General features: G+C 42.1%; 1 protein-coding gene across 15 annotated transcripts in view; it reads left to right on the top strand.

Annotated features, from left to right (window-relative positions):
• TLN2 (talin 2) overlaps positions 1-13,048 on the top strand; it is a 430,586-nt gene that overhangs the window by 233,535 nt on the left and 184,003 nt on the right. For all 15 annotated transcript variants that reach the window (XM_064570358.1, XM_064570361.1, XM_064570366.1 and 12 more), the window contains 6 exons: positions 38-209; positions 2,171-2,268; positions 4,019-4,148; positions 5,381-5,533; positions 7,437-7,579; positions 9,393-9,520. In XM_064570358.1, the coding sequence (XP_064426428.1) occupies positions 74-209; positions 2,171-2,268; positions 4,019-4,148; positions 5,381-5,533; positions 7,437-7,579; positions 9,393-9,520 (788 nt within the window). In that variant the 5' untranslated portion in view covers positions 38-73. The remainder of the gene's footprint in view (positions 1-37; positions 210-2,170; positions 2,269-4,018; positions 4,149-5,380; positions 5,534-7,436; positions 7,580-9,392; positions 9,521-13,048) is intronic.

Below are 13,048 nucleotides of genomic sequence, written 5' to 3'. Positions count from 1 at the left end.
TTACGAATATCACCGTTTGCTTCTGTGTGTTTTCCAGACATTCTAAGTGAGGATCTTCAAATCATTTAGGAAAATGGTGGCCCTGTCCTTAAAGATTTGTGTCCGCCACTGCAATGTGGTGAAGACCATGCAGTTTGAACCATCTACAGCCGTGTACGATGCATGTCGAGTCATTCGGGAACGGGTCCCGGAGGCACAAACTGGCCAAGGTAGGCCATCGGTTATTCACTGGCTTCTTGAAATGTGTTTGTATGTTCTTTGCTTAGTAGCTAAGGAAACAGACGGTCTGAGTGGTACCCAGATGCACCAGTGTGTGTATGTTTCAAATGAAATGCCTTCTTATCCTGCACACTAAAATTGGTGAACTTCCATAGATCCTTCCTCCCTAGAGAGTCTACTTGCCATTCTGTGATAACGTTAACCCTGAGTCTAGATGCTCTTGTTTTATTTTAACATTTTTAAAATCTTTTAAAAGTGAGGCTTGTGCTGACAATGGCCACAGCTGCCACTGGGTCATCATTGTGATGCCCATCGTCCTGACCCTTCCATACCTCAGCATTGCTCTCTACAGTTTACAGGTCACTTTTTGATATGTCATCTCATTTGCCCTATAAAGTACGAATGAAGCTACTCCCAACAGTTACACATTTGTATACCCTGAGCCCTGTTTTCCATACACGCAGGCTGAAGCAGGCTGGAACTGCCATCAGGATGCAGGGCAAGCCTTATATTTCAAGGGGCTTTATAAACTTGATCAAACCCTTAAGGGGGTGGGGAGCATCTATGAATCTATGTTTTGTTTCCTGTTTGTTTAAACCACTGACCACTATTAATCTGAGTTTAAACAAAAGCCATTCATAGAATTTTTATTTTCAATTGCCCTCTCTCTTCTCCCTACATTTTCTTCCTTTATTTAGTGTTTGATTGGCACTTGAGAAATTGGGATTACTCTCAAATTAATAAGCCTTTATTGTGAAAATGGGCTGAAACTTAACTTAAAAATGGGAAGTATGAGAATCTTAGAGATAGGCATTGATCTTCTCAAAAAGATGTCACAAGACTGCCAAACTTTTGGTCTAAAAGCATTAATTATTTAAAACACTATTTTGATTTTTGGGTAATATAGAATAACAAAGTTATCCCACATTCCTACCCTTGCTCTAAATTCTGGTTATCCAGTCATTTCTGGTGTCTTGTCTGCTACCGTTTTTCTCCCAGATTTAAAAAAATTTCTCTGGCTTAGATTGCTGTTTGGCTCTGGTGAAAATCAAAACCTTTCTAGATCTTGAAGTTGTTTTTCTAAGAAACAGGAGCTCAGACCCTCACCTGGGTTTCTGAGGTTACCTTGAATCACATTCAGGAAGACAGAAGTCTTTAATTGTATTTATTTATTTATAATCTTTAAAGACGTATTTATTTAAGTAATCTCTGCACCCAACATGGGGCTGGAACTCATGACTCCGAGATCAAGGGTTGCATGCTCTATTGACTAAGCCAGCCGGATGCCCCAAGATAGAATCTTTAGACAGGAAATGATACTGCTTTTCTCCTGCCACCATGCTCTTGTACTTCCTGATCAGACTAAGGGATTTCTATGGAGAACACAGAGTTTTATTCTCCAATTATATTCATAATTTAGTGGGGTGGGGGAGAGCAGGCTTCATCTCCCTGGGCCCTCTTGCTTGCCTTTTGTAATGCTGTTTTGGGATGATGGAGGGATTATTCAAAGTGTAAAGGCTCCATGGGCCCCTCTTTGCCTAAGTGGCCTTGGGCTTAAGTGGTCACTTCCTTAGTTTCTCCGTGGCCCCTCTTGTCCTTCTTCATGGCTTCTCTGCCAGGTTTTTATATAGCAAGTGATAGGGAACAAAGTCCAATTCAGAAATTAGAAATTTGGGCTGTTCTGTTTTTGGTGTTTCCCTAACATGTAGACACAGCTGCTGCCTACTGGTTTTAAGAATCACGAACCTTCTCTGTGGGTGTTGACATTGCAGCTCAGGCCTCATTTCACCTCTTCTGCTTTACCCCTTGGCTTGCTCGTGTTGTCAAAACGAAACCTGTCTGATGCAGGAGAATGCCCACATCCGGCCAGGTCAGCAGACTCAGGGCTTGGAAGTCAGTGATGGCTTCAGTGGCACTCTGTCTTTTATCCTCTCTTCTCTTTATCTCCCAGCTTCTGATTATGGGCTGTTTCTCTCGGATGAAGACCCCAGGAAAGGAATTTGGCTGGAAGCAGGCAGAACACTGGACTACTACATGTTGCGAAATGGGGTATGTTGTAGATGTCATTTTTGGTTTGTTTTTGTTTTGTTTTGTCACCTTGTCTGTGGGCCTTCTCTAGAAGCCAACATCCTATTATGCCTTAGAGAAAAAGGGAGACCCAACAATCTGTTTTGCTCCAAGGGCATCTTATTCCTAGTTTTGACTTTGTAAGGTAGTCAGGTAGTAAGAGGAAATATTGGCAGTCCAAATTCTTGAAACTCCACAGAGTAATTAAAGCAGCTTGGGGTTAGTGTGTTCAGTTCTTTGCACATGCCATGGTTGCACTTGGTAGCTAGGGGATAAGATAGAGTGTCTTTCTGTAAGGATATAGGAAGTATCCTGGTGACCAATGATAAAAAGTAAGGGTAGATTAGAGGGGAAAACAAGAAGATCCTAAAGGTAGTCAGCGATTGAATATAAATCAGTTTTGTTTTTGTAAGTCCATATGAGATGCAAGCTTGATAACAATCAGCGACAACAAAAAGTGATTGTGTTTGGAATTAGAGGTAATGAGTAAAGAAGTGTTAAATATTGTCTTCAGCTTAACCTTGAAGATACTGGGTTTTAGTATATGGAATGCACATACCCGATTGGTCAGTATTCCTTAAAGTGAGAGTGAATTATGTGGTACCAATTAATTTTCCATTCATAATTCTGTTGTTAAATGTTTTTTTAAAAAAAAAGTCTATTTAAAAGTAACTTCCATGGGGGGTGGGGTGGGAGGGATGGGGTGACTGGGTGATAGACACTGGGGAGGGTGTGTGCTCTGGTAAGCGCTGTGAATTGTGCAAGACTGTTGAATCTCAGATCTGTGCCTCTGAAACAAATAATGCAATATATGTTAAGAAAAAAAAAAAAGAAGAAGAAGGTAGCGGGAGGGGAAGAATGAAGCGGGGGAAATCGGAGGGGTAGACGAACCATGAGAGACGATGGACTCTGAAAAACAAACAGGGTTCTAGAGGGGAGGGGGGTGGGAGGATGGGTTAGCCTGGTGATGGGTATTAAGGAGGGCACGTTCTGCATGGAGCACTGGGTGTTATGCACAAACAATGAATCATGGAACACTTCATCTAAAATTAATGATGTAATGTATGGGGATTAACATAAGAATAAAAAAATAAAAAAAAAGGAAATCATAACTCTAAATACTATTGTAAACTGTGAAGTATTACCTTTAACTTTCCTGGAATTTAATAGAAGAAAATACACCAGTGTAAAACTACAGGCAAAAAAAAAAAAAGTAACTTCCAAACCTACTACCCCTGTTTCATCTTGCCATTACTGCAAAAACCACTTTTGTGGCATACCACCACTATAAAGAGTTACGGGGGGTATTATATATTCCTTCGTGACATCTATATTAAAAATTGCTTGCAACCATAAGATAATTGGAGAAGCACACTACTATCTTTTTCAATGGTAAGTAGGATTTTTCCTCTGCTAGTTCTCATCAAAGCAGATCATCCACAGACTTTCAGGAAGGCATAAGCTACTTTAAGTTTACAGAGGTTAGTTTTCAAGAATTGTAAGCTATAAACAGTACTTGTTCGGAGGTAATTTCACCATCAGATTTTAAGAAAGCTTGTTGGAAGCAGTTACTTAGCACTGGGGTTTCTGTTTTAGTGGCAAAAATCTCATGAAAACTTTGAAGGAGAAAATCAGAGTGTGCTAGGGAAAATTCATTTTTTTAAAGAAAAGTGTCCAAGTTGATTACCTGGTTTATCAAGTTGTATGAAAATTCTGTGGGGTTTTGCTGTAGGATATTTTGGAATATAAGAAGAAACAGAGACCTCAGAAAATCCGGATGCTGGATGGATCCGTGAAAACAGTGATGGTGGATGACTCCAAGACCGTTGGGGAACTCCTGGTTACTATTTGCAGCAGGATAGGTGAGCATTCCCATGCCGAGGTTCCAGTTTTTGTTTTGTTGTTAATTACGCACCTGTTGTTTCACCCCCATTTGGTGATTTGCCAATCTTGAATGTGTCCTAGCCACTGATTTCTGTCCAATCCTAAGACAGTGTTGCTATTCCCTAGATAATGCAACCCCGCCAACTGGTATTGGAAACACTTGAACATCTCACTGAGTCGAAATTGAGAGATTTTCTCTTTCAAAAGCCAAAGGAATTTTTTTTTTGGTATATGTGCTGCCGAAGCAAGCACAAAAGCCAAAGGAATTTTTTTTAAAAGATTTTATTTATATATTTACTTTAGAGAGAGAGAGAACACGCCTGCATGGGCACGTGAGAGCGAGCATGAGCTGGGGAGGGGCAGAGGGAAAGAGAATCTCAAGCGGACTCCCCACTGAGTGCAGAGCCTGACCTGATGCAGGGCTGGATCTCAGGCCCCTGAGATCGTGACGTGAGCCAAATTGAAGAGTCGGACGCTTAGCCGACTGAGCCACCCAGGCACCCCCAAAAGGAATTTTTTAATTGAAAATACGTTTGGAATCCTATAATTCAGTTTCTTGTCCATGACTGAGATTGTGTATAAGCATCAATGATATCCAGTATTTCCTTGAAGACTGATAGGGACGACTGAGCCACCCAGGCACCCCCAAAAGGAATTTTTTAATTGAAAATACGTTTGGAATCCTATAATTCAGTTTCTTGTCCATGACTGAGATTGTGTATAAGCATCAATGACATCCAGTATTTCCTTGAAGACTGATAGGGACGACTGTACAATTGATGGCCATACAACTTTTCTTCTTGTAGCTTCTAGTCATCTCCTTTCTGCATGAAGCCCTTCAAATATTTGGAAAAAGTGTCCTGGCCTCTCTTAGTCTTCTCTCCACGCAAAGGAAGACCAGTTGCTTCAGCCACTTCTTGTTTGACCCTGTCTTGCCTTGTTCTGCATGATCTCTACTCTGTGCTTGTTTCTCGAAAATTAGGAGAATTGAATGTGACATTTTAAACATGGCTTAATTAACTCAAAAACAAAAACCTTGTTTTTGGCCAGTTATTTGATGTGCGCTTCTGGGTGGCCTCCTGACCCTCACCTTTGTAAAGCCTCTTTCTGTCCTGTGCTACCAGGACTCCTCGGAGTATCACAGGCCCCCGGCTGGAAGGAGTGACAGCAGTGTCATCACTGATAATTATAACCTAATTTATACTTTTAGGAATAACGAACTATGAAGAGTACTCTTTAATCCAAGAAACGATTGAAGAAAAGAAAGAGGAAGGGACAGGGACGCTAAAAAAAGACAGGACTCTATTGCGAGACGAGAGGAAGATGGAGAAGCTGAAGGCCAAGCTCCACACGGATGATGACTGTGAGTGTCAGAAGGGAGCTTGGGGGGTGCCTGGGGGGCTCAGTTGGTTAAGCATCTGCCTTCGGCTCAGGTCATGATCCTGGAGTCCCTGGAGTCCCTGGATCCAGTCCCGCATCGGGCTCCCTGCTCGGCGGGGAGTCTGCTTCTCCCTCTCCCACTCCCCCTGCTCGTGTTCCCTCTCTCGCTATGTCTCTCTCTCTCAAATAAATAAATAAAATCTTAAAAAAAAAAAAAAAAAAAAGGAAGGGAGCTTGGGCCAGGTGCAGGTGTGGCCAGGCCTCACTTCCCTCCCTTCACGTACATGACCCTGGACAGGAGTTTTCTGTTGGCTGTTGGTCTGTGGCACTAAAAGACTTCTAAGGGAAAAAACAGACTATAGTCCTATTTCACACCTAAAAAAAGTAATCTCTTAATGTCAAATATATAAATTATGTTCACACTGTCTTCTAAAAAAGCTAATAATTGGTTTAAACTGGGGTCCAAATAAGGTTAGATGAAGTGACGCTTACCTGTTTTTGTCTCAAACTTCCCCTCCATCTCTTTTTTTTCCCCCTCTCGGAATTTCTGGGAAGAAGAAAGCAGATTGTTATTTGTATGGAGTTTTCTACAGTCTGGATTTTGTTGACTGTGCTGTCCTCTAGCACGTACTTCTGTCTCTTTTAATTCCTGACATCTGGAAACTTGATCAGATTCATGTGTATGTGTCTGTTTTTTAAGTAAAGACTCCTAATGTGGTGTTGTGTACTTCCGTCAGAAAGTTGTATTTGGTTGTCTCCTATTTTGTGATGTTAAAAGCCATTGATGATCCATTATTTCCTTAGAGGTTACAAAACACTGATTATAGGAAAGTCCTCTTCTGTGACCACACAGTTAATATTTGGAAAAGCCCTTATCTACACCCCATGTGTCCCCAAAGTATGCTATGTGCACCTGGTTGCCCAACATCCCCCTTCATGCACAGTTATATAGACCTTCCCAGGCTCGCTCTTTCATTGTTCTTGCTGCTGCATTGGGAAGATGTTATCATGGTCATTATGTTTATTGATCCTTAGTGAGGCTTTCATTTCCTCTGACCCTTTCTTCATTCTTTTTTTTTTCTTTCTGCCTCGTTTGATTTCCAGTTACATACTTCTTTCCAAGTGAGACAGTGGTAGACAAATCCCAAGGATTTTTATAATGTGCATGATACTCTCCCAGGTACCGTGGGAGATGAGATCACTCCCACACATTCCCTGTGCTGAAGTTGCTTAGAATCCAGTGAGGCTTGTAATACTTACTCACAATGTGTGTGTTAAGCCCAGGGAGGAGTATGGGAATGAGAGCTGTGGAAAGTGTAGAGGGGTGCTCCATTCCTGTGCACCCAGATAACAGGTGAGTGTATTCTGAACGAGATCCAGGCTGGGCCATGGGCAGGGTTCTACCATCCCTGATCCCTTAGTGTCCTGTCCTGCTTCCCCCCAACCCCTTATCCCTACTGCCCCCCCCATTACTTCTATTTTCTTCTTCTTTTCTGCTTACAGGTGGAGGTAACTCATTATGCGCAGTTTATAAATTATTTCATGCAATGAGACCTGAAGTATCCACTGTTGACTTAAAGGAAAATGCTAACGTGGTTGTCTTGGCATAAATCATTAATTTTTCTTTCCCCCCATGTTAAAAATTGATTGTGGGGCCTTAACAAACTTTAGGAATGGCTGGGAATTTTCTCTCAGGTGTTTTTTGGTGGGTCATATGGCGCACGATGGTGTATGTGACATAATTTTGCAAAGTTAAAAAGCACAGTTTTAATATAAGTAACTAACTGAATATCAGCATTCCAGAAATGCACTTCTCTTTTGATAAATCCCTTCAAACCAAGAGGAAGAATACATACAGTTCTTTCGTCTGTCTTGTTGTGTTGCAGTAAATTGGCTGGATCACAGCCGAACATTCAGAGAACAAGGAGTAGATGAACACGAAACGTTGCTACTTAGACGGAAGTTCTTCTACTCTGATCAGAATGTGGACTCAAGAGACCCCGTGCAGCTGAACTTGCTTTATGTTCAGGTACAGCATTTAATGCTCACTGAGGGTGGTGAGAAGTCAGGAAGCTCCTGGCTGTGGCTTGTGGTGAGCTGGAGCTCAGCTCGGGCTTCCGTGGTGTTTTTGGCACACAGTTTCAAGGGGGCACTGTTGAGGGATTCCTCACGTGCTTGGTTGTGGTACGGACTGATGTTCCACGAAGAAAGGAGGGCCTTTCTTTGGCCTCCCAGATTGAGACCTGCTGGCCAGTACTCTATCTCTGCCTTGAGGCACTTAACGGGCTCACCACTGCACTAAAGCTCTCTTCGCTGGTGTCTTAGGATACAAGTGAATGTGGGTCAGAAAATCCACATTTCTCGGGGCGCCTGGGTGGCTCAGTCGTTAAGCGTCTGCCTTCGGCTCGGGTTGTGATCCCAGGGTCCTGGGATCGAGCCCCACATCGGGCTCCCTGCTCTGCGGGGAAGCCTGCTTCTCCCCTCCTTCTCCCCCTGCTTGTGTTCCCTCCCTCGCTATGCCTCTCTCTGTCAAATAAATAAATAAAATCTTTAAAAAAAAAAAAAAGAAAATCCACATTTCTCATTACCTGAAAGATAGTCTCTTCATAACCTTTTATGTCTTCACCATTAACCTATTCTTGAAACTCAGACAAGTCATTTAACTTCTCAGAGTTTGCAGTTTCCCAATATGTAAGACGTTGGCTTCGTACCAGATGGTCCCCAGGCTTTTTTTCAGCTCAAGGAAATCCTGCTCTTTCTTCTTTCATCCTTTCCTTCCCTCCCTCCCTTTCCTCTCCTTCTATTTATGTACTTATCTGCCCTCGGAAATAATGCGGAGGTCAGCAAAATGCTGCCCTGGCATCCCCTGTGTTTGCAAATAAAGTTTTATTAGAACACAGCTCATTCGTTTGCATGAATGAAAGGGTTTGTTGGGTAAACCCTTTCCATATCATGCAACTGTTTACTTATTGTCCGTGGCGTTTCTCGTGTTTCAGTGGCAGAGTTCAGTAGTTGCGACAGAGCCAGCATGACCCACAAAGTCTAATATGTTTACTCTCTGGCCTTTGACAGGAAATGTTTGCTAACCCCTGAGTTAGTGGGTACAAGAATGGCATGGAAGGAGGAGGGCCAGGAGGCAGAAGGAAGGAAGATAGCCAGGCACTAAGAAAATGCTTGTTGGTTTAAGTCACAGAGCCATCGCTTAGAGTATCTGCAGGAGAGTGGTCTGGGGGTCATTGAACTGGAGGAAGAAAAGACAGAAGAATAGATAGCAACAGAAGTGGTGGATCAGGAACTGGGAGAAGGACTTTAGACACCGTGCATTCCTCATTCGAGCATTGTGCATTTTGCTTATTTCCCTTACATGGCTGTAGTATTGAGTTATTATTGTCTGTCCATCTCTCTCCCCATGCCACCACCTTATATTACATTGGCTTTTATCTTGGGATGAGGATTGGGTTGATTTTACCTCTAGGTAATTTTTCTGTTAGCTTTAATGATTTAGGGACATAAGAAGTACATTGTGAATCACAAGGATTTCCCTTTGCCTCTTTATTTTTCATGATCACTTCTACCTTCCTAGATATTGAAGCTTTAGTTTTAATATTCTGGATACTGCTGATATTTTCTATCTATAGGCAGTTTGGGGGGAGGACTTGTTTTCCTTCTGCCTTAATCCTACTGTGCTACAGTGACCTGCAGTGTCCTGAGTGTGTCCCCATTGGCTGGCACTTTCCCTTTGCCCCACAGAGAGGGTGCGTTCAGATGCAGGAATGTGTCCCTGGAGAGTATGTGTGGTTCCCCCAAGCTCCTGATGCTTTTCGCTTCCTCTTGTGTTTCAGGCTCGGGATGATATCCTGAATGGCTCCCACCCTGTCTCCTTCGAGAAAGCTTGTGAGTTTGGAGGATTTCAAGCCCAGATACAATTTGGACCTCATGTGGAACATAAACACAAACCCGGATTCTTAGAGTAAGTAATCTTTTGGGTTTTTTTCCTCTTCTCGCCTCTTCTTTTCACTGTTTATTTTTGAGCCAGCTACATAAAATACATACCCTATATCCTATTTGTAATCAGTTATGAGGTTGTTCGCTCTGTCTCAGTTGAGTATATGACCAAATTGGTGGACCTTGGAGAAAGCAAAAAGGCCTGGGAATTCAACATTGGAAGGACTGTGATGGTTAGTGCTCCAAGTTCTGGCAGAGGGTGATTCCATGGCGACCACAGAATTTGTTGCACCCTGCCAAGACATTGTCCAGGCTGTCCTGGGGTATCTTTGGAGTTGAGGAACTCAGGACCTCCATCTTCTGAAATCTCTTCCCATTAGAACATTCCTTCTTCACATTAGGCCAGATTTTGTCATTTTTAATTTCTTCTCAAGACTCTCCTTTTTAGAACAAGGGAGCATAAAAGAGCTTCACGTTCCTTATTACAATCTTAGGAATTCTTCATTGCTCTGAAAGGGTGGGGTACACATTACATACTTCGCTTTTGCATACATCTGGTCTTTGGTTCACTTGCAGAAAATGATGGGGTGTTTTGGGGGAGAGCTCAGTTCTTGGAGATTTAAGAGAAAGCAACCCTACAGATATATCATGGCCTCACAGAACATGAGCCTTAGGGCTGGATTTCCTAGAAATACACAACAGGACAGGCCCAGCCACACATAGGCTGCTTTTCTTTGAAGTGATCTTGCCCTCTGTTTTGATCAGCTTCTCCAAGAGTTTTGTCTCTTTCTTCCTCTGGTAACATTCCTTTACTTGTTTCTCCCCCCACACTTTTCTTTCTTCTGCTTCCTCTTAGGGCAGATGAAACATTTGAATGAGCCCCCTCCAACACCCCCCCCCCCCCAGCAAATATACAGAGTGTCTTGACATGACCAATAGCCTGCTGTGACCTAGAGTGTAACCTGTAGAAGCTTTGGTGGTGGGACCTGAGCTGAATGCCAGCTGGGGGCAGACGTCCCTTTTCTGGAGGATATGTCAACCTGAAACGTGTTGAGTAGGGCATCACTTGCATTATGTCCAAGTATATTGAGGGACGAGGATAACATAAGTGTTTACTTGGCCCTTGACCCCACTTTCACTTTGGTGGAAAGTAATTGGGACCAGCATAGGCCCTAGAGTAAGAAGAAAATCTAACTTCTTCCCTGGCAGCAAATGTGCTTGGCCAGCATGGTGATGGTTCTAAACTGAGTTGTTACCCAAAAACCCTCTACCCTTGGGTTTAATGAATCTGAAGGAGCCTTTCCAAAGTGATGCTTTGGCCTACGATATACTGTGCAGAGAACGGCTCTACGTATGTCCTGTCACTGCCTTGCTTCTGTATTCTCCAAATAAGTCATATGGCCAAGTGTTCCTCAGGGCCCATTTCTACCCAATCAGTCTGGCTTCCTTCCTGCAGGAACCATGTGAAGTTTGCCTTGCTCTGTTCTGTGATACCCCAGATGGCTTACCTGTGTGGGGCTTCCAGACGGTATCAGAGCACTGGTATTACCCTTATAGAGTCTTCTGCAGTTTGGGGGCCCTGTGGAATGCTGCATACCTATACCCCACTAAAAATGCCCCCTGTCTTAATCTGTGGTAGCCAGCCAGGGTTACACAATCGTATTCAGTCAGTTTCCTTTTTTCTGAGATTATGGTATGAGGCTCATGCCTCTGGTGGTATGTGTATCCTTACTCAGATTCCAAATTAAAAGAAGCTTCTTATGCCTAGTGGCAATTATTTTTCCTTATGAATTTGATTTACTTTTTAATTAGACCAAGTCTAGTCTAGGTAATGAGGCATTTTCATTTTATGTAGATATTTAATTGTATACCTTATTGCATGTATTGTACAGGTAAAACTTCCTGAGGATACTCGTCTCCTCTTAATTAAAACAAAATGATGGGGTCACATTTCCCTGACTGTGTATCACTTGAAAAAGTGATCAAATCCTTCCTTTTTTTTTTTTTTAATTTTATTATGTTATGTTAGTCACCATACATTACATCATTAGTTTTTGATGTAGTGTTCCATGATTCATTGTTTGCGTATAACACCCAGTGCTCCACGCAGAACGTGCCCTCTTTAATACCCATCGCCAGGCTAACCCATCCCCCCACCCCCTCCCCTCTAGAACCCTCAGTTTGTTTCTCAGAGTCCATAGTCTCTCATGGCTTGTCTCCCCCTCCAATTTCCCCCCCTTCATTCTTCCCTTCCTGCTATCTTCTTCTTCTTCTATTTCTTTTTTTTTTTTTTTTTTAACATATAATGTATTATTTGTTTCAAAGGTACAGGTCTGTGATTCAACAGTCTTACACAATTCACAGCGCTCACCATAGCACATACCCTCTCCAATGTCTATCACCCCCCAATATTTTACTATGAAAAAAATCAAACACACAAAATGCTGAAAGAATTATACGGTGAACGCTCTATACCCATTGCCTGGAGTGGTCCTCAGTTTTATCACATACACTTGATTTAAGGTCTAAAGTTGATCAGTGCATCTAATCTTCTTTGATAACAATAAGATCCATAGAAGGCTTTGACCAATGATTACAAAGCTGTGAAGATTCGCAGCTTAAAAGAACGGAAATAGATTGTGTAACTTCCAAACCAGTGCTGGGGAAGAGTGGAGAGGATATACAAACAATGTGACCAATACAATAGGAGTTGAGAAGGGTGGGTTGTGGAAACAAACCCGGAAGTATGGTACATAGAATGTACAAATAAGAGAAAGACTTCTAAATATTAGGCATCATAGCAAATAAAAGTAAATCTAGCTCTTTTTTTTTTTTTTTAGTAAGGGTTTTATTTGAGAGAAAGGGAGAGAAAGAGTGTGCATGAGCCATGAGTGGTGGTGGGGGGCGGTGGAGCAGAGGCAGAGGGAGAAGAAGTAGGCTCTCCACTGAGCAGGGAACCCGAGGACATGGGGCGCCATCCCAGGATCCTGGGATCATGACCTGAGCTGAAGCTAGACGCTTAACCAACTGAGCCACCCAGGCGCCCCTAAATCCAGCTATTAATAAAGGTTCTCATATTGTCCAGCTCTATACTATTTCTAAAAGACATACCTACATTTTAAGGACAGAGGAAAGTTTAAAGTAAAGGCATACAGGAAACTAGTTAAAACTGGAGAAGCTGTATTTAATGTCACAGAAAATAGGCTGTAAGACAAAGAAAATCTAAGTAGAAACAGAAAAGGTCATTATAAAGATAGACTAATTTGCCAGGATGACAAATTATGAACCTATATGCACGTGATATTACTTTAAAATATTTAAAGGAAAGATACAATATAAGGAGAATTTCACATATGCAATTTTAGTGGAATAATTTAACATACTTTCCTCAGTGATAATTAGAACAAGATGAAAATAAAGAAAATATTTTAGTCAAGAGAAAGTAATGAAATAAAATCACAGAATCAACACAACCCAAAGCTGCTGCTTTGGAAAAATTAATATGTAAATCTCTGGTAAGTTTGATCAAGAAAAAAGCAGAAGTAGAAAAAGG

The sequence above is a fragment of the Mirounga angustirostris genome, unplaced genomic scaffold (assembly GCF_029215605.1).
Source record: "Mirounga angustirostris isolate CCGP_5_RB_7025 unplaced genomic scaffold, mMirAng1.0.hap1 SCAF_9, whole genome shotgun sequence".
Classification (NCBI taxonomy): Eukaryota; Metazoa; Chordata; class Mammalia; order Carnivora; family Phocidae; genus Mirounga; species Mirounga angustirostris.
The sequence above is the reverse complement of the archived record's forward strand: the minus strand, read 5'-3'. Positions and strand labels throughout refer to the sequence as shown.